The 19,030-nt window shown below is 43.5% G+C and overlaps 1 protein-coding gene across 3 annotated transcripts in view; it reads right to left on the reverse strand.

Annotated features, from left to right (window-relative positions):
* Nucleotides 1-945: 945 nt before the first annotated feature.
* agap1 (ArfGAP with GTPase domain, ankyrin repeat and PH domain 1) overlaps nt 946-19,030 on the reverse strand; it is a gene marked incomplete at its 5' end in the record, with an annotated part of 124,760 nt that continues 106,675 nt past the window's right edge. For all 3 annotated transcript variants that reach the window (XM_083937765.1, XM_083937764.1, XM_083937763.1), the window contains 5 exons: nt 946-2,122; nt 2,198-2,453; nt 16,071-16,293; nt 16,373-16,463; nt 16,625-16,779. In XM_083937765.1, the coding sequence (XP_083793891.1) occupies nt 1,913-2,122; nt 2,198-2,453; nt 16,071-16,293; nt 16,373-16,463; nt 16,625-16,779 (935 nt within the window). In that variant the 3' untranslated portion in view covers nt 946-1,912. The remainder of the gene's footprint in view (nt 2,123-2,197; nt 2,454-16,070; nt 16,294-16,372; nt 16,464-16,624; nt 16,780-19,030) is intronic.

Below are 19,030 nucleotides of genomic sequence, written 5' to 3' on the forward strand. Positions count from 1 at the left end.
AAATTTGGACTTATTCTTGACTCCAAAGTTGACCATGTTTGGACTTAATAACACTGAACGGACAGTTTTATTCTCATTGGTCCAAACAAGACCGCGCTTGGACTCGTTCTAGACCCCAGAAAGTGACCGCGTTTGGACTCGTCCTGGACTCAAAAAGTGAGAAAAAAATGCAAATGTTTTTGGACTTCATGTTTTGACTTTGTCTTGACTCCAATTTCGGACAAATTTGGACTCACTCTTAACTCGTCCGTTTGGACTTGGTCTGAACTATTAAACCTCTCTACAACTTTAGGATGTTTAGGTCGTTTTTGACTCGGTCTTGACTGAATTCTGGACCAAATGTTGAATTATTCTCTGATCAAAAAGAGATCATTTCTGGAGGAGTTCTTAACTCATAAGTTGACAATGTTTGGACTTGGTCTTAACTCTTTAAAACTCTCTAAACTTTAGGATATTTAAACTTGTTCTTGAGTCCAAACTTGGCCAAATTTGGACTTTCTGTCAACTCAAAAACTTGCAAATTTTGGACTAAATCTTAACAAAACTTCCCCACGTTTGGACCAAAATTTAGACCTTTTCTGGACTCAGCTTTGGACTCGGTCTTAACTCGACACTCTGGACTCGTTTTCAACTCCATAATTGTTCATTTTTGGACTTAAATTATGACTTAGAACCTGAGCACACTTGGACTTAGTCTTATTTCTTAAGTTTGAGTAAATTTAGTCTCGTTTTTGACTCCAAACTTGAGCAAATCTCGACTTATTCTCTCCATTTTGTGGATTCTTAACTCCAAACTCTCCCTGTTGGATCTAAAGCGTCGTCTCCCTGTTGGATCTAAAGCGTCGTCTCCCTGTTGGATCTAAAGCGTCGTCTCCCTGTTGGATCTAAAGCGTCGTCTCCCTGTTGGATCTAAAGCGTCGTCTCCCTGTTGGATCTAAAGCGTCGTCTCCCTGTTGGATCTAAAGCGTCGTCTCCCTGTTGGATCTAAAGCGTCGTCTCCCTGATGGATCTAAAGCGTCGTCTCCCTGTTGGATCTAAAGCGTCGTCTCCCTGTTGGATCTAAAGCGTCGTCTCCCTGTTGGATCTAAAGCGTCGTCTCCCTGACGAACAAACTGGACTTTAAACGTTTTGAATCTGAACTGAGTGAAAGTGAAGCTGTGAACAGACGAAGGCGTGTTCGTGACAGTCTCCGGTCCCTGAGCCTGGAAAGAGCGTCTGTACATTTACTTTACACACCCGAAAAAACAAGAACCCTTCGTCCCCGCGTCGACATTTTGAAACGATTGGTCCAGCAACGCACGAGATACGATATTCACAACCCAGAGGAGCGGCTTAAAGAACAGGAGCATGCGACCGTTCACTTCCTCTTTTCACCTCTAGGATCTTTTTTCTCTTAACATCGAAATATTTTCACATTAAAACCAAAGAAAACGCGTAAAGGCGGGAGAGTTCACAGAATTCATAGAAGAAGAAGAACACGCGGGGCGGCGTCTTCGCACGACGATGGAGACGATGCTCCGAAGCCTCGCCGTCGTCTCGCTTCCTTCGTGATATCTTCCCCTCACAGTTTTCTTCACGGAGAAGACGATATGTTTTGGCGAGACGGACGTCAGAGCGGGGACTTTCCGCGTAGTGTTAAATTAGATTTGCGTGATGAGGTATGGCGTCCGTAGAGCTTCAGGCCGGGCGCCGCCGGCCGCTCATGAGTCGTGATTATTTCCCAAACTGCCCTGCTGAGCCGCGGTCGGTTGCGCGCCACGTTTCTCCCGGCGCCACCGCTTCTTATCAGTCTTTAACGAGCCGGCGGCGGTGGCGGTGGAGGTCGTCATGGTGAGGTGGCGAGTAGTGGTTCCCAAAATAAAAGCTCTCCCAAACACAAAAAACAAAAAACGTGGCTTTTGTTTCGTCAGAGTCAGATGAGCGCGGCGCTCCCGGCGCTGCTGCAGCTGTTGTTGCGGTTGGTGTTGCGGCGCGACAGGTTGGGCGTGGCGATGAGCGGGTAGCGTTCGTCGGGGCAGCCGTACTGCGCCAGCGTGTCCACGCACTCCTGACTGCTGGCCTGCCGGGCGTACGCCATGGCGCTGTTGCCGTGGGCGTCCCTCGCCATCAGATCCACGCCGTACTGAGAGAGAGAAGAAGATTAGTACCGTTGTGTTCTCGTCTGTGTTCATCGCACACGTTGGCGTGAGGATCTCACCCAGATGAGGAGCTGCGTGACGACCACGTTGCCCTTGCGGCTGGCGAGGTGCAGCGCGTTGCGTCCGTCTCCTTCGCCGCACGTCTCGTTGACCTGCTGCCGGGACCCGTGGGCGAGCAGCAGCACGACGGCGCGCAGGTCCTCCTCGGCCGCCGCCCGCAGCAGCTGCTGGCCCAGGGAGAGGTCGGCGCCCGGCAGCGACGCCACGAACAGACGCTGCTCGTATTTGGCCCGGATCCAGCGCTCCCTCTCCTCCCTGAGACACAACACACGGACAGGAAGAGTCAGCCTGGCCCTTCAAAATAAAATAACCTTCTGTCTTTGTTTTTAGACAGAAAACAAATGTTTGTTCGTTTGGATGTGAAGAAAAGAGTAAAAACTGTGTAAAATAAGATAAAATGAGTTTAATATTTTATCATTTTAATTAATTATATAATATTTAAACAAGTGGTGTTTTATTTTTATATTAAATTATTTTTATTATTATTTAACTTTGCATCAAAAATACTTTGAAATATATAAAAATACATAAAATAATCAAATAAAAGGGAAATTAAATAGGAGAATATTTATCATTTTATTTAATTATGTATTATTTATTTATTATTATTTAAAAAAGTCATATTTGATTTTAGTAAATTTAATTTTGCATAAAAATAATTAAATAAAATTTAATTAAATAACAAAATATCTATTAATTAATTAATGTCTACATTTATGGTTTTAATTCGTTATTATTATTATTATTATATTTAAATAAGTAATATTATATGTTTTTAATCTAATTTTAGTGCATTTACAGTAAATTTATTTTGTATTTATTTCACATTAAAAACCATTTTAAACAAATAAAAATAAAAGCGTGTTCCTTCAAAATAAAACAACCTTTAATGTTCGTTTTTATCAATAAAAAAAACGTTTTTGGCTGAAAATCAAAATAAAAAAGTGAAAAATGTGGCGAGACAAGAGACGTGGGCGCAGACGGGCGGGTGGCGAGGGGGACGCGGGCGCCATTGTTCACCAATCGAGTGTCATGAACTGCTGATCTGTCTAATCTCTGCACAAATCCCTCCGTGTAAACAGCAGCTCACTCAGGGATTAGTGTGTGTGTGTGTGTGTGTGTGTGTGTGAGAGTATGAGTGTGTGTGTGTGTGTGTGTGTGAGGAGGGGGAGATATTGAGCTGTCCCCCCCTCCCCCTCCCCTCGGGGGGCGAGTCTGCAGGAAATGGAGAACACAACAGTGACATGAGTCCAGTGTGTGTGTGTGTGTGTGTGTGTGTGTGTGTGTGTGTGTGTGTGTGTGTGTGTGTGTGTGTGTGTGTGTGTGTGTAACAGCAGGAGAAGAAACCAAAACACAAAAAGAAACAGCAGCAGAATTCAAACGTTTTATTAAAAATGCTTCTTAAAACCTAAAAACTTCATTTAAATCTGATTTAAATCCTCATTATTATTTATGAAAAATTAAGAAAATAAATAAAGAAGCAAATTAAAAAATAGATGTATTAAATATTTATAATTTTATTTAATAATATAATATTTAACGTGGTGATTTAATTTTTTGTATTCAATTATTTATTTACTGACTTAATTTTGCATTAAATGCATTTTAAATGAATCAAAAATGCATAAAAATAATCAAATAAAAGTGAAAATTAAATAACAAAATATTAATCGTTTTAATTAAATATGTGATTATTTACTTAATTTTTAATATTTATAATTGATCCATTTATTTAAATTTTAAATGATTTATTTGCTTATTTAATTTGCTTTTATTTTGCATTAAAATACATTTTAAATCATAAAAAATGCATAAAGGGAAAATGAAATAACACAATATTTATATTTAAATAAATTATGCATCATTTAATTTAATGATTTAAACAAATAATACTTTATTCCTTAATCTAATTTTAGTGCATTTAATGTCATTTATCACTTATTTAATTTTACATTAAAATACATTTTAAATAAATAAGAAAAATGCATAAAAATAATAAAATAAATGTGAAATTAAAAAAGAGAATATTTATAACTTAATTCATGTATTTTTTATTTATAGTTTTAATTAATTATTTTAATTTAATTATTTGAATAAGTAATATTTTCTGTTATGATCTAATGTTTGTGCATTTAATGTCATTTATGCACTTATATAATTTTGCATTTAAATAAACTTTAAATAAATAAAAAATGCATAAAAATAATTTAAAAAAGGGAAAATTTAATAACAAAATATTTATTAATTAAATTACTTTAATCCCTCATTTTTCTAAATGGATTTTATAGTTTTTATCGTCAAATAACGTTAAAAAAAACACAAAAAACTGATTTTTTTGTGTTTTTTTCAGTTGAAATAAAAGTCAAAGTAAAATCGGACACGTGAAGATTCAGAGGACGCACGAACAGATGCATGATGGGAAAAAACTACTGTGGGAAAAGAAGATGAAACAGAGAAACGTGTGGGAACCGACAGAATCTCATTAAGTCTGTGTGTGTGTGTGTGTGTGTGTGTGTGTGTGTGTGTGTGTGTGTGTGTGTGTCTGTGTGTGTGTGTGTGTGTGTGTGTGTTTGCTAGCTTCACGGAATGTCCCGGGGGCTTCTTTCCTTCCTGCCCGACCCAGAGAGAGAGAGGGGAGGCCGGGCACGAGGGCACGGCCGACAGCCCTCGGACAAAGCCTGGAGGTGTGTGTGTGTGTGTGTGTGTGTGTGTGTGTGTGTGTGTGTGTGTGTGTGTGTGTGTGTGTGTGTGTGTGTGTGTGTGTGTGTGTGTGTGTGTGTGTGTGTGTGTGTGTGCGCTCAGCGGGGCTCTGGCCTTCTGTCCTCCAGAGGACGGAGAGGAAATGTGAGGGACGCAGGAAACGCATGCCTTCCCCCGCCGCCGCAGTTGCTAAGGGTTTCAGGGCCGGCGTCCGTTTCACCAGAGGCCCTTTAAAGAAACGCTGCGTTTAACGAGAGGAACGGCGCCGCGTGGCCACGGGGGCGGAGCCACACAAGAGGAAAGACGCCGCATGACCAGGGGGGCGGAGCCACACAAGAGGAAAGACGCCGCATGACCAGGGGGGCGGAGCCACACGGGAGGAACGGCGCCACATGACCACGGAGGAGGAGGAGCCACACGAGAGGAAAGGCGCCGCGTGAACACGGAGGAGGCGGAGCCACACGAGAGGAAAGGCGCCGCGTGAACACGGAGGAGGAGGAGCCACACGAGAGGAAAGGCGCCGCGTGTCGTGTGTTTCTGTGTGTCGTTGTGTGTTTGTAGCGTGTGTTGTGTGTGTTTGCAGCGTTTGTGGTGTGTGCGTGTTGTTGTGTTGTGTGTGTTGTGTGTTGTTGTGTGCGTGTGTTGTGTGTGTTTGCAGCATGTGTTGTGTGTGTGTGTGTGTTGTGTGTTGTTGTGTGTGTGTGTTGTGTGTGTGCGTGTTGTTGTGTTGTGTGTTGTTGTGTGCGTGTGTGTGTTTGCAGAATGTGTTGTGTGTGTGTTGTTGTGTTGTGTGTGTGTGTTGTGTGTTGTTGTGTGTGTGTGTTGTGTGTGTGTGTGTCATTGTGTATTGTTGTGTGTGTGTTTGCAGCGTGTGTTGTGTGTTTGCAGTGTGTGTGTTGTGTGTGTGTATTTGTGTTGTGTGTGTGTATTTATGTTGTGTGTGTGTGTATGTGTGAGAGTGTGTGTGTGTTGTGTTGTGTGTGTTTGCAGCGTGTGTTGTGTGTGTGTGTGTGTGTGTTGTGTGTGTGTTGTGTTGTGTGTGTGTTGTGTGTGTGTGTTGTTGTGTGTGTGTTGTGTTGTGTGTGTGTGTTGTTGTGTTGTGTGTGTGTGTGTTGTTGTGTTGTGTGTGTGTGTGTGTGTTGTGTTGTGTGTGTGTGTGTGTGTGTGTGTGTGGTGTGTGTGTGTGTGTTATGTGTGTGTGTGTGTGTGTTGTGTGTGTGTGTTGTTGTGTGTGTGTTGTGTTGTGTGTGTGTGTTGTTGTGTTGTGTGTGTGTGTGTTGTTGTGTTGTGTGTGTGTGTGTGTGTGTGTGTGTTGTTGTGTGTGTGTTGTGTTGTGTGTGTGTGTTGTTGTGTTGTGTGTGTGTGTGTTGTTGTGTTGTGTGTGTGTGTGTGTGTGTGTGTTGTGTTGTGTGTGTGTGTGTGTGTGTGTGTGTGGTGTGTGTGTGTGTGTTATGTGTGTGTGTGTGTGTGTTGTGTGTTTGCAGCAGTTAACATCATCAGCATCTAACGACTGTTGAAAACACTCTGAGGACACTGGAGAGGCTAATTGCACTAATTACCCACAGTGTGTGTGTGTGTGTGTGTGTGTGTGTGTGTGTGTGTGTGTGTGTGTGTGTGTGTGTGTGTGTGTGTGTGTGTGTGTGTGTGTGTGTGTGAGTGTGTGTGTGTGAGTGTGTGAGTGTGTGTGTGTTAACATGTGTCTGCTGAATGCACACACTCATGTCCCGTGTGTTAATCTGTGTGTGTCCCTTTTCACATCCCATTAGACAGAAGAGCACCGAGGCACACACACACACACACACACACACACATACACACTGTGGGTATGTGTGTGTGTGTGTGTGTGTGTGTGTGTGTGTGTGTGTGTGTGTGTGTGTGTGAATTAGAATATTTATCATTTAAATTCATGATGTTTTATTTATCAAATAAATTATTATTTGTTTATTATAATTTTGGTAAAATTAACGTCACATTAAATTATTTATTATTTATTTTTTAATTTAAATAAAAAAAAAAAAAAAAATAAATAAATAAAAAAAATTAAACAGCAGAATATTTATTATTTTATATTAATACTTTTAATAAATCATGTTTTATTATTTAATTATAAATATAAACTAAATAAACCATATTTTGTTATTTAATTCTGGTTTATTTAATTAATTAATTATTTATTTATTTACAGTAAAAACATTTTTAAATAAAACAAAAATGTGTAAAAATAATCAAATAAAAGGGAAAAATTCATAGAAACATGTTTATTAATTTATATTTATAATATTAATTAAATATCAAAGTTATTTATTTGTCTAATTATTTATTTATTTACAGCTGTGGATGAATCCGCCGCAGAAAATAGTCCCCGCACAAAGTCCCAGTTTCCTGTTTGATTAAAAAAAACTTTATTTGTGTTTTTGAATCTTTACGAAACAACGAGCTCAGAGACGCAAACAGGAAGTCGCTGACGCTAATGCTAACGCTAATGCTAACGCCAAACAGCACTAACGCAGCAAACGTGGATGAATCCGCCGCAGGAAATAGTCCCTGGAGACGAGCTTGATTGACAGCTTCATCAGCGTCGGGTTGTGGTCGTCGTTGGTAACAGAGGGGCGGGGGGAGGGGGGGGGGGATCTGATTTCCTGTCTGTTGTTTGAGCTCATTGTGTGTGTGTGTGTGTGTGTGTGTGTGTGTGTCGTTCCCCCTGATTGGCTGCTTTGTGTTCACACACACACGCTGAGTTTCCTGTCGGGGCGTTTGACCACGACCACGAGAGCGTGGACGGACACACGCCCCGAAAAACCTCTGTGGGACTTTAAACGCGACTCTTTGACTTTGTTTACTTTAGTTTTTACATTTAAATCATTTTTTATTTCATTAAAACTCTGAAAAGTATTTTCTTGAATTTTCCTGAAATATTTTCTGTTTTATTCTGAAATATTTTCATTTTTTAAATGTTTTTTTTTTATTTAAAGTAAATAAAAAACAAACGTGTTCAGATTAAATGCTTTTTATTTTATATTTAATAATATTTTTACTTTAAATGTCATTTTTTTTTCTATCTGGGAACACTTTTTTATTTTTATTTTTACTTTTTTATTACATATTTTTTACTTTTAAAAACTTAAAAGTATTTTCTTTAATGTTTTTGATTTTTTTTCTGTTTAAAAACGTATTTTTTTAAACTTTTATAATTTCCTTTCAAAATAAAACGACAAAACAGAGATTTTTTGGGTTAAAACACAGAAATAAAAGCGCGGAACTGAGACGCAGGGAGCCCGTCATTAATTACAGAGTGTGTGTGTGTGTGTGAGTGTGTGTGTGTGTGTGTGTGAGTGTGTGTGTGTGTGTGTGTGAGTGTGTGTGTGAGTGTGCGTGTGTGTGTGTGTGTGTGTGTGTGTGTGTGTGCGTGCGTGTGTGTGTGTGAGGTAATGAGCGGTGGGTTCAGAGTGCCGCGGTGTCAGTGGCTCCTCTAATTAGCGCCCTAATTAATAGATTAATAGAGCGACAGAGCGCGGGTAAGAGCATCAGCTAACTGCCCCGGCTAATGTGAAAGTCTGGAAGATGGATCGCCGTCACGCCGCCGCCACCGCCACGCCACGCCACGGCGCCGCCGCCACCACACACACGTGGACGAGGTCTGTAACAAGGTGAGGACTTTAAATTTCATCCTCCTGCAGGTTTTTTTTTATTCAGCAGGAAAAAAAAGACAAAAGAAGAAGAAGAGGAAATCAATTAGGTCGTTCTCCCGGCGGGTCGTTAGCCGCCCTTGGATGGGCGCGGATAATTAAAGGGTGGGGGGGGCGAGGAGGGCGAGGAGGCGAGGAGGCGAGGAGGAGAGGAGGCGAGGAGGCGAGGAGGGTCCGGGGGACGGGGACGGAGACGGACGGGTTAAATGGGAAGAAGAAGAAGAAAAGGTGAAGACGCAACGCTCCAGTGACACCACAGAAGAAGAGGACACGTCGTCATGGTCACTTTTATGTTTGGGATCGAAACCAAACACTTTCCTGTCTCAGCTGCTTCACAATAAGAGCGTCACACGTTGTTTTATTTTGTATTTACCACGTTTGTCTGTTGCTCTCCGACACATTTAGTTATTGTTTGATGTGATTGATGTTTTTATGCTTATTGTCACTCTGATCCTTTCATCTTTGTGTTCAAACTGTTGCAAAATCATTTCCCTTAAAAAATAATGCTTCTTCAATCTTAAATGAGAAATAACATGGGGCTTTTATTGTGAAAAACACAGTGAAGTATCTGTTTTTAATCATTTGTCCTGCGTGTTTCAGTGAATTCAGTTTTAAAAACATAAAACAAAAGGTTTTTATCTGACGGTTGATTTAACAAACTCATGTGTGAAAGAGGCTTTAAAGGTTTATTTGATAAGGTGCTTTTACGCGTTTTTAGTTCACAATGCTTTTATTTTGAAGGACTGTTTCTGGTCAAAATATTCCTGACAAAGTGTAAAAGTTTTCTTTTTGTAAATGCTGCAGAACGTTTTGAATAAACCTCCTAAAAGGCTCCAGTCGCTGTTTAATGCCGGTTAATGTTTGATGACCCGTGTGAAAGAGGCTTTAAAGTTTTATTTAATAAAGTGCTTTTAAGTGTTTTAACTTCACAAAACAATGCTTTTATTTTGAAGGACTGTTCCTGGCACATGTAGTATTTTTGTAAATGCTGCAGAACGTTGTGAATAAACCTCCTAAAAGGCTTCAGTCGCTGTTAAAAGCAGATTAATGTTGTATAACCTGTGTGAAAGAGGCTTTAAGGTTTTATTTAATACGTTTATTTTAAATGTTTTTACTCTTTTTTTTGATTGTCAGCGATAAAAGTGAAAACTGGACTCTTTTATATAAAGTTTATTGGATCTGAAGAGGAAATAAATCTGTGTTTAATTTAAAATTGCTTTTTTAACGAATCAGATCTGTCAAAGTTTCCAAAACAATGCTTTTATTTTGAAGGACTGTTTCTCGCACATTTTGTATTTTTTGTAAATTCTCCAGAACTTTAACCGAACCCACAAAAACACCTCCAGTTAGTGTCTAACTAGATTTAACCAACATCTGCGCCAGTTAATGTTAGATAACCTGTGTGAAAGAGGCTTTAAAGTTTTATTTTGAAGGACTGGTTCTGGCACATGTAGTATTTTTGAAAAAGCTCCAGAACGTCGTGAACAAACGTCCTAAAAGGCTTCAGTCGCTGTCTAATGTCGGTTAATGTTGGATGACCTGTGTGAAAGAGGCTTTAAAGTGTTATTCAATAAGCACGTTTCCAAAACAAGGCTTTTATTTTGAAGGACTGTGTCTGGCTGCAGGATTTGGTTCAAAGTCGCACATTTTGTATTTTTGTAAACGCTGAACGACGTCAATAAACCGAACCCACCGCCCTGAAGAAACCGCCGCCCTCTTCCTGTTTCCACTGAATGAACCTTTAAGCGTGCTTTTATTTGTGCGGCGTGGAGCGACCTCCTGTCGCCAGGGAGACGCCACGGAGACGCCTCGACGCCGTAAACACGCCGCCTGGATCGATAACAACAAAAGAGGAAGTCGTGAACGTTTCCAAACGCTGACCAGCCGGACCGCCGCTCGCCGTGGACCCATTCAGTCCAAACGCATCAGGCAGAAGCACGAGGACGCCGCTCGCCATCCACCGTCTCTGAGCCAATTAAAACGGGAGGGGGGGGCGGTGGCGAGCGAGCGAGCGAGGCCGTTATTTATTTGTTCATTATTAAAAAGAAGATGACTCAGGCATAAACAATGTGCATTTACTCCGGCTCTCGCATTAGCGTAACCGCGCCGCGCTGACTCACGGCGAGTGACCCCGTGATTGGCTCGTGTCAGCGCTAAATTGGCGAGCTTGTTAGGCGAGGCGGGGGCGGGGGGAGGGGGCGGCGAGGCAGTCATGTACAAAATGACGTCTATTAGGACTAATTTAATCAAGAAGTCCCTTTTACAGATGAATTAGAACGGAGCGGCCAATTATTACGGCTCTGTCAGGACGCCGCTTCTTCTTCTGTGGTGCCTACGCGTGCGTGCAGCAGCAGGGGCTGTGGCGTGCGTGCAGCAGCAGGGGCGGTGGCGTGCGTGCAGCAGCAGGGGCGGTGGCGAGCGTGCGTGCGCGGGGGCGTTGGCGAGGGCTGCAGGAGACGACGGCAGGAAGCATCCACGAGTTAACAGGATGAAACGGAGCACGCACCTTCTACCTTTCACAATAAAAGCCCTGTACATGAGCAGAACAATCAGAGGCACCGTGGAGACCCCGCCAAAGTAAAAGTTTATTGGACTTAAACAGATCACAAAGGAGAAACTTACATTTTTAAAATAACTGCATGAATTTATTCATGTTATTATTAATCAAATTATTCGCGTTTCCTGTTTATTTTTCCTTTTATTTATTTTATTGTATTTATTTAAAATGTATTTAAATAATTTATTTTAATGTATTTATTAATGTTTTATTTATTTTTATTTACGATGCGTTTTTTAATTTCTATTTATTTTTTTCCCTTTTATTTATTTATTTTTGCATTTCATTTAATTTTAATTTTAAAACAAAATAAAAATAAATATAAATAAATAAACTAATATATATTTAAATGCACCAAAAACAATATCAAAAAATAACTGTAGGTATTAATTAACTGATAAAATGTGACAAATTTTTTATTTATTATCTTTGTATTTATTATTTATTCATTTAATTATGATTTTTTTTAATTTAATTTAAATGTTTTTATTTTATTTTTTGTATATAAAGATACTTTGTGTGCCTCTTTATTTAATAATAATATTAAAACTAATCATAATAATAATGTTTTAAAAATATAATAATAATAATAACAACAGGAGCCGTGTCTGTGGTCGCAGCGGTCTAATCAGTGTTATGATCACAGCGTGCTCCACCACCTCCACCCTGTGACCCTGGGGGGCAATTATGTGGTCATGTGGGCCCCCTGCCCCCCCTCCGCCCGCCCCCCTGTGGTCCCCTGAGCCCGATCCGGCCCTGTGCCGGGGCGGCGCCGCAGCTGCCCCCCGGCCTCATCTCAAATCTGTTAGCGGCCTTTTGTGAGGGAACAAGACGGATCTGCTCCCATAAAGGCTCCTCATCCGTCGCCGCGCCGCAGACCTGCTGCTGAATTATTACTGGGGCCGCATTCGTCATGTGGGGCGGCTGTTAAGTGTGCGGCGGCGGCAGCGGCGGCGGTACGAGGCCGTGACGGCGGCTCATTTCTCTGCTGTCTAATTAAGGTGTGGAGCCCCTTCTTCTCCCATCGATCCCTCTTTGTACGCTTTAACGTGTTCGTTCAGTCACGGCAGCAGGAAATGATGATGGTCTCTGTCTCTCACGCTCTTTCAGGCGCCCTAACGTGGTGGACGCCGCCCTAACGTGGTGGACGCCGCCCTAACGTGGTGGACGGAGCAGCAGAACGTCCTGTTTTAAAACGCTCACGTCTGCAGCAGAAACTTCCCCTTTGCCTTCGTCTGGACCCGAGTTCCCTGGTCCTCGTGCACGTGCTCCCCACAGAACGCCAAAGGTCAGGATCTGGCAGAGTCTGAGGACACGGGCGCCACCCACCTCCCCAGTCCGGCGGCGAGGAGGCCGGATTAGCAGCGCTGTCACTTCCTGTGCGCTCAGGCCTGCTAACGCGCGGCGTCACACCGGGCCTTGGGTGCTGGTGTCGACGCGCCACTCGACACATAATTAAGACAATGAGCCGCGGCGCCAAGAAGCGAGCGCCGAGGGTGCCCCGGGACGGGCAGCGCGCCCAAACTTAGCAGCCCCTTCAGCGGCGGCATCAGCTGGGGCGCGGCACCGGGCGACCACGCCAGCTGAGGTGCTGACGTCCGGCCGCGGGCAGACGGAGGTTAATGGGAACGTTTAGAGGATGAGTCTTTTTGTGGCGAGGAGAGACTTCACACAGGACGCCCCCCCGCCCACGGCGCCGCAGAGCTGGCACGCTCAGTGTCCGTCCACGCCGCGCGTCCACGCCGCACGTCCCTCGCAGTGGTGAGGACGAGTCAACAAGTATCTCTCTGGATGATGAAGCGGCGCCGGGCGTTCGCAGAGAGCGATTAGCGGCGACAGAGTCCCCTCCTGAGACCGGCTGACGCTAATGAGACCTGGACCGGCCGGCGCCGCGGGCGACGACCCGGGAGGAGCGGGAGGAAGATAAAGAGACGGTGACAACAGTGGGCGCTGTCACGTCTCTCAGCGGCGAGGTGCGATCTCCGGCGTGATTCCTCCCTCCGGTGCGACACAAGAGGAGGAGGAGACGGACTCTTCCTCAAACTTCCTCCACACCTTCCTCTGTTTGCCTCCTCCTCCTCCTCCTCTTCCTCCCCCAAACGGACTAATTGGGAGGCGGGTGAGGCGTGGGTGAGGCGTGGGTGAGGCGTGGGGGGGGGGCGTGGGGGGGGGGCAGACCTTGACAGACAGGAGGTCAGTGTAATTGCTGCTGGCCATATTTAACATTAAGATAATCAGGCCATTAATTACCCTGTGGATCATTAAATCAGCCACTTGCAAAATGAAATTTCGGCCTCTATTACTCACTTGAGAGACCACGAGGGGAAGGCATTTCTCCATTAATCAGCCCCCCCCCCCCCCCCCCTCTCTCTCTCTCTCTCTCCCTCCCCCCCCCCTCTCTCTCTCTTCCTCCCCCTCTCCCTGAACCAAACCCCCGTTTGCGTTCGAGCTCCTCGCTGCAGAAGCGGCGTCCGTGTTTAACGTGATGTCACAGGAGAAACACAGATCTGAGGAGGAGGCAGCTGCAGATCAAAGATACTGTGTGTGCCTCTATCTTTAATAATAATAATGATAATAATAATAATGATGATAATGATGATAACAGGAGGATGCAGCTAAAGATGCACAGAAACAAAACTGTTTTTTAATAAAACATGACGTAAAAGAGCGTTAGAAAAGGGCAGAACGACACTTTTCTGCATAAAAATGTGTAAAAACGTCGATAATGTGTAAATGTAGATATTAAATAATGTGATTAACTGATAAAATGTGACATAAATGTATTTATTTATCTTTGTGTTTATTATTTATTCATTTAAATAAAGATTTTTTTGTATTAAAAGATACTTTGTGTGCCTCTATCTTTAATAATAATATTAATAAAGACTGGATTAATAAACTTACATATTTAAATGCACCAAAAACAATAATAAAACATAAATTTAGGTATCAATTTATTAATTAGTTGATAAAATGCGACATAAATGGATTTTTATTTTATTTTAGGTTTATTTATAGGTTTATTGTGGGTATTAATTAATTATTTTTTCTTTGTATTTATTATTAATTTATTTAAATATTATTTTTGTATGAAAAGATATTGTGTGTGCCTCTATCTTTAATAATAATAATAATAATAATAATAATAATAATAAGAGCAGATCTTATTAGTCACATAAACAAAACACTTCATATCCACTTTTTTAATATAAAACATAATGTAAAAGAGCGTTAAAAAGGAATAACGTCACTTTTCTGCATTAAAATGTGTAAAAACGTCGATGAAATGTTAGAAAATGAAAGAATAAACGAGCGTCGTCTGCATAAAACTGAACAAAAGAATTAGAAAAGATGAAAAGAAGTGGCCCCAGCGTCGAACCCTGTGGAACACCTCATATATAAATATATATACTTTAGATTTTAATGGTTTTTAACTCTTTATTTGAAGCTGGATGAAGGATTTTAATCGTCAGACTTCATATTTAGTTCGTATGTTTTCACAAATGTTTCCAACGAACCAGAGAAACTTTATTTATCGTAGTTTTTGTAATAAATAAAACATTAATTTTCTTATTTTGCAGTAAATGAGGCTCAGAAGAATAAACGAGTGTCGTCTGCATAAAGTTAGAACAGAAGAATTAGAAAAGATGAAAAGAAGTGGCCCCAGCGTCGAACCCTGTGGAACACCTGATATATATATTTATATATGTATATTTTAGATTTTAGTGGATTTAAACTCTTTTTTTGTGAAACAAACTGATTTTTAACGTCAAACATTTTTATTCAGTGTGTTTTCTGGTCTGATTTGGAGCCGAGGCGTCAGAAATCACACATTGGGTGCTAAAGTTTACGTTTGCATCGTGCAGAACGGCGCCTTTATGATACATAATATAATCGTTTTATCACTAACAGAGTTTTTTTGATGATGCAGCAGCAATTAAACATATTTCTGTGTCATAAAAAGTAAAATTTTAGCTTTATTTTAAAGTTCAGAGCTTTAATTTAAACATCAGCCTGTGAAGTGTTTGATAACGTCGGTGTTTTTATATTTAAACGTTTTTAATCCTCGTGCGCTCGGACGCTCGTTGTTGTCGAGACGCCGCTCGTGATTTAACGAGGAGCAGCGAGCGCTGAGTGAACGTAACCTCGGTGACACGGCGTCTACATTTCATTTCATAGACCGGCGCCGGGGAGTCCATAAAGCTGTCATAAAACCTGCACGCCTGCCTCCCTCCCTCTGAGCGTGTGTGTGTGTGTGTGTGTGTGTGTGTGTGTGTGTGTGTGTGTGTGTGTGTGATGCATGGAGAGTTGATGCAAAATGTGAAAAATGTCTGAATTCACTTGACGCTAAAAATCGGCGTCTGAGGTCGAATCATTACGTTTTTTATTTGTTTACAGGAAAAAAAACAAGTGAATTTAAGAAAATTAACAAAATAAGACGCAGACGGACTCTTATTTTGGAGGAAACGACGTCTTTTAACAGAAACGACGCATCTAAAGAGTGGAAATGTCATAAAAATGAGGAATTAATCCAGTTAATTGTGTTTGTATCTGTTGCTATGGTGACAGAGGGGCTGAGGGTCGACAGGAAGTTAATTGTTTTATCGACCACAGAAGAAGAAACGTGCGTCCACTTTTATTATTGCTTAATTTCTACAGTGGACCCGTGTGTGACGCAGTGGTACAGCGGACTCGCGTGTGACGCAGTGGTGCAGCGGACCCGTGTGTGACGCAGTGGTGCAGCGGACCCGTGTGTGACATGGTGGTGCAGCGGACCCGTGTGTGACATGGTGGTGCAGCGGACCCGTGTGTGACATGGTGGTGCAGCGGACCCGTGTGTGACGCGGTGGTACAGTGGACCTGTGTGTGACGTGGTGGTACAACGGACCCGTGTGTGACGCAGTGGGACAGTGGACCCGTGTGACCCACCTGCTGGCGTCCGGCGCAGGTTTGAGGCGCCCCTGGGCGTTGGCCTCCCACACGCTGTTGGCGAGCTCGTTGCCGATGGCTGACATGACCTTGATGAGCTCCAGGGGCCACTCGTCCAGGTCCAGGGATCGAACCCGGGACAGGTGCGTGCCCAGGTTCCTGTGGATGCCCGAGCACTCGATGCAGATCAGGGCCCCCAGGTTCAGACTGGCCCAGTCCGGGTCTGCGGGAGGAAACGCCGCGTCAGTGACATCACAGCGAGCTTTAAACGACCACACCCTGCGGCTCACGCACACACTCACTCTGGGCTTCGCAGTCGGCACAGCGCCCGTTTCCACGGATACCCCGGATGGACTGCAGCGCCATGGCCTCCGTCTGGCTCGGCAGGCGCGACTGGAGGGACAAAAGGGACACACGGATTCAAACACACGCACACGCACACGTGCTCAAGGTTTTCAGGAGGTATAGACAGAGGTCAGAGTGATGTCAGAGTGATGTCAGAGTGATGTCATGGTGAGGTAACGGTGATGTCACGGTGAGGTCACGGCGTGCACCTTGTTCTTGCTGCTCTCGCACGCCTGCAGGCTGGCGAGGATCTGGCTCTCGATGACCTGCACCCAGGCGTCACGCTCCTCGTACGACGTCGCCTCGAAGTGCCACGTCTGCCCCGTCAACGACACGATGGTCAGCTCAAAGTTCTCCTCTGGCTCTGAGGAGGAGGAAGAGGAGGAGGAAGAGGAGGAGGAAGAGGAGGAGGAGGAGGAGGAGGAGGAGGAAGAGGAGGAGGAAGAGGAGGAGGAGGAGGAAGAGGAGGAGGAGAGGAGGAGGAGGAGGAGGAGGAGGAGGAGGAGGAGGAAGAGGAAGAGGAGGAGGAAGAGGAGGAGGAGGAGGAAGAGGAGGAGGAGGAGGAGGAGGAGGGAGAGGAGGAGGAGGAAGAGGAGGAGGAAGAGGAGGAGGAAGAGGAGGAGGAGGAGGAGGAGGAAGAGGGAGAGGGAGAGGAGGAGGAAGAGGAGAGGGGGAGGAGGAGGAGGAGGAGGAGGGAGAGGAGGAGGAGGAAGAGGAGGAGGAGGAGGAAGAGGAGGGGGAGGAGGAGGAGGAAGAGGAGGGAGAGGAGGAGGAGGAAGAGGAGGAGGAGGAGGAAGAGGAGGGGGAGGAGGAGGAGGAAGAGGAGGAGGAAGAGGAGGAGGAAGAGGAGGAGGAGGAAAGGAAGAGGAGGAGGAGGAGGAGGAGGAGGAGGACGAGGAGGAGGAAGAGGAGGAGGAGGAGGAAAGGAAGAGGAGGAGGAGGAGGAGGAGGAGGAGGAGGAAGAGGAAGAAGAGGAGGAGGAAGAGGAGGAGGAGGAGGAAGAGGAGGAGGAAGAGGAAGAGGAGGAGGAGGAGGAGGAGGAAGAGGAAGAGGAGGAGGAGGAGGAAGAGGAGGAGGAAGAGGAGGAGGAGGAGGAAGAGGAGGAGGAAGAGGAGGAGGAAGAGGAGGAGGAGGAAGAAGAGGAGGAGGAGGAGGGGGAGAGAAGGAGGAAGAGGAGGAGAAGGAGGAGGAAGTAGAGAGGAGGAGGAAGAAGAGAGGAGGAGGAGGAAGAGGAGGAAGAGGAGGGGGAGGAGGGGGAGAGAGGGGGGGAGAGGAGGAAGAAGAGAGGAGGAGGAGGAAGAGGAGGAAGAGGAGGAGGAGGGGGAGGAGGAAGAGGAGGAAGAAGAGAGGAAGAGGAAGAAGAGAGAGTCAGTAATCAACAGTTTTTCATCCACGACTTTTTAATTTATATTTTATTTTTAAATATTTAAAATTTTCTTTTTTGAAGTTTTTATTTTTAAACTTAAAAAGAAACGTTTTGTGTTTAAAAGTCGTGCAGATGCAGAAAAACCAGGTCCCTGAACTCAGCACGAGGCGCAGACAGGAAGTCATGGGTCCACCCCCCCCCCTCATTATAATCAGGGGGGGTCCATTACCCAGAAGCCCCAGAGGTCAACGAGCCAATCAGAGCTCATTAGGTCAGAGCTCAGGTTCAGGAACAAACTCTCAAACACTGACGCACAAAACAACGTAAATAAAGTTTATTCAGGTTTAGATTTACTTTTATTTTATTTTATAATTTAATTTATAATAAATAATTTTTAATCCATCATTTATTTTTAAATCATTTTGATTTATTTTTAATTTATTTTAATTAATAAATTATTTATTCTTAAATTAATTTTCTTATAAAAATTAATTTAATTCATATTTCTAATTCCTTTTAATCATTTAGATTTATTTTTAATGTATTTTATTTTATTTATAGATATTTTTAAATACTTTTATTAATTTAGTTTAATTTTTAATTAATCATCTTTATCGTCTGTGATTTAAATTTAAAGTATTTTAATTTATAAACAATTTATTTTTATGTTTTTAATCATTTTAATTAAAAACACTGATTTAAGATTAATAAATAAAACATTTATAATGAATAAAAGCAACAGCGGCGGCGTGTTTGGACTCTGACCCCGAGGATCCTGGGAAATGTAGTAAAAACACAGGAAACTAAATAAAGACTGTTTTTACGTTTACGACGAAGTTTAGAAAATAATCGGGTTCCAAACGCGTCAGAACGCCGGCATTCAGGCGTCTGAACGCCGGCGTTCTGACGCCTGAACGCCGGCGTCAGCGCCTGAACACGAGTGAACAGACACAGTGGGACGGCGAGGCCACCCGGCGCCGCGCTGGTAATTACCGCCACCGCTCTCGGCGTCCGCGGGGCGACATTCACAGAGAGGCGGCGACGAGGCAATTTGTGAACTCTGACACGGCTAACCTTTAGCTGCAGAAAGAGAACAAACCAAATAAACAGCATTTACACGACGCAGGGGGGGGGGAGGGGGCGATGGCGAGGAGGGGGGGGGCACGCATACACGCCTATCATCGGCGGCGTGGTCGAGTGTGTGCGTGAAGAGCAGGAGTGCAGGTGCAAAGAGAGGGAGAGGAAAGGG

This window comes from Echiichthys vipera (genome assembly GCF_963691815.1).
Source record: "Echiichthys vipera genome assembly, chromosome: 23".
In the NCBI taxonomy this organism is placed as follows: Eukaryota; Metazoa; Chordata; class Actinopteri; order Perciformes; family Trachinidae; genus Echiichthys; species Echiichthys vipera.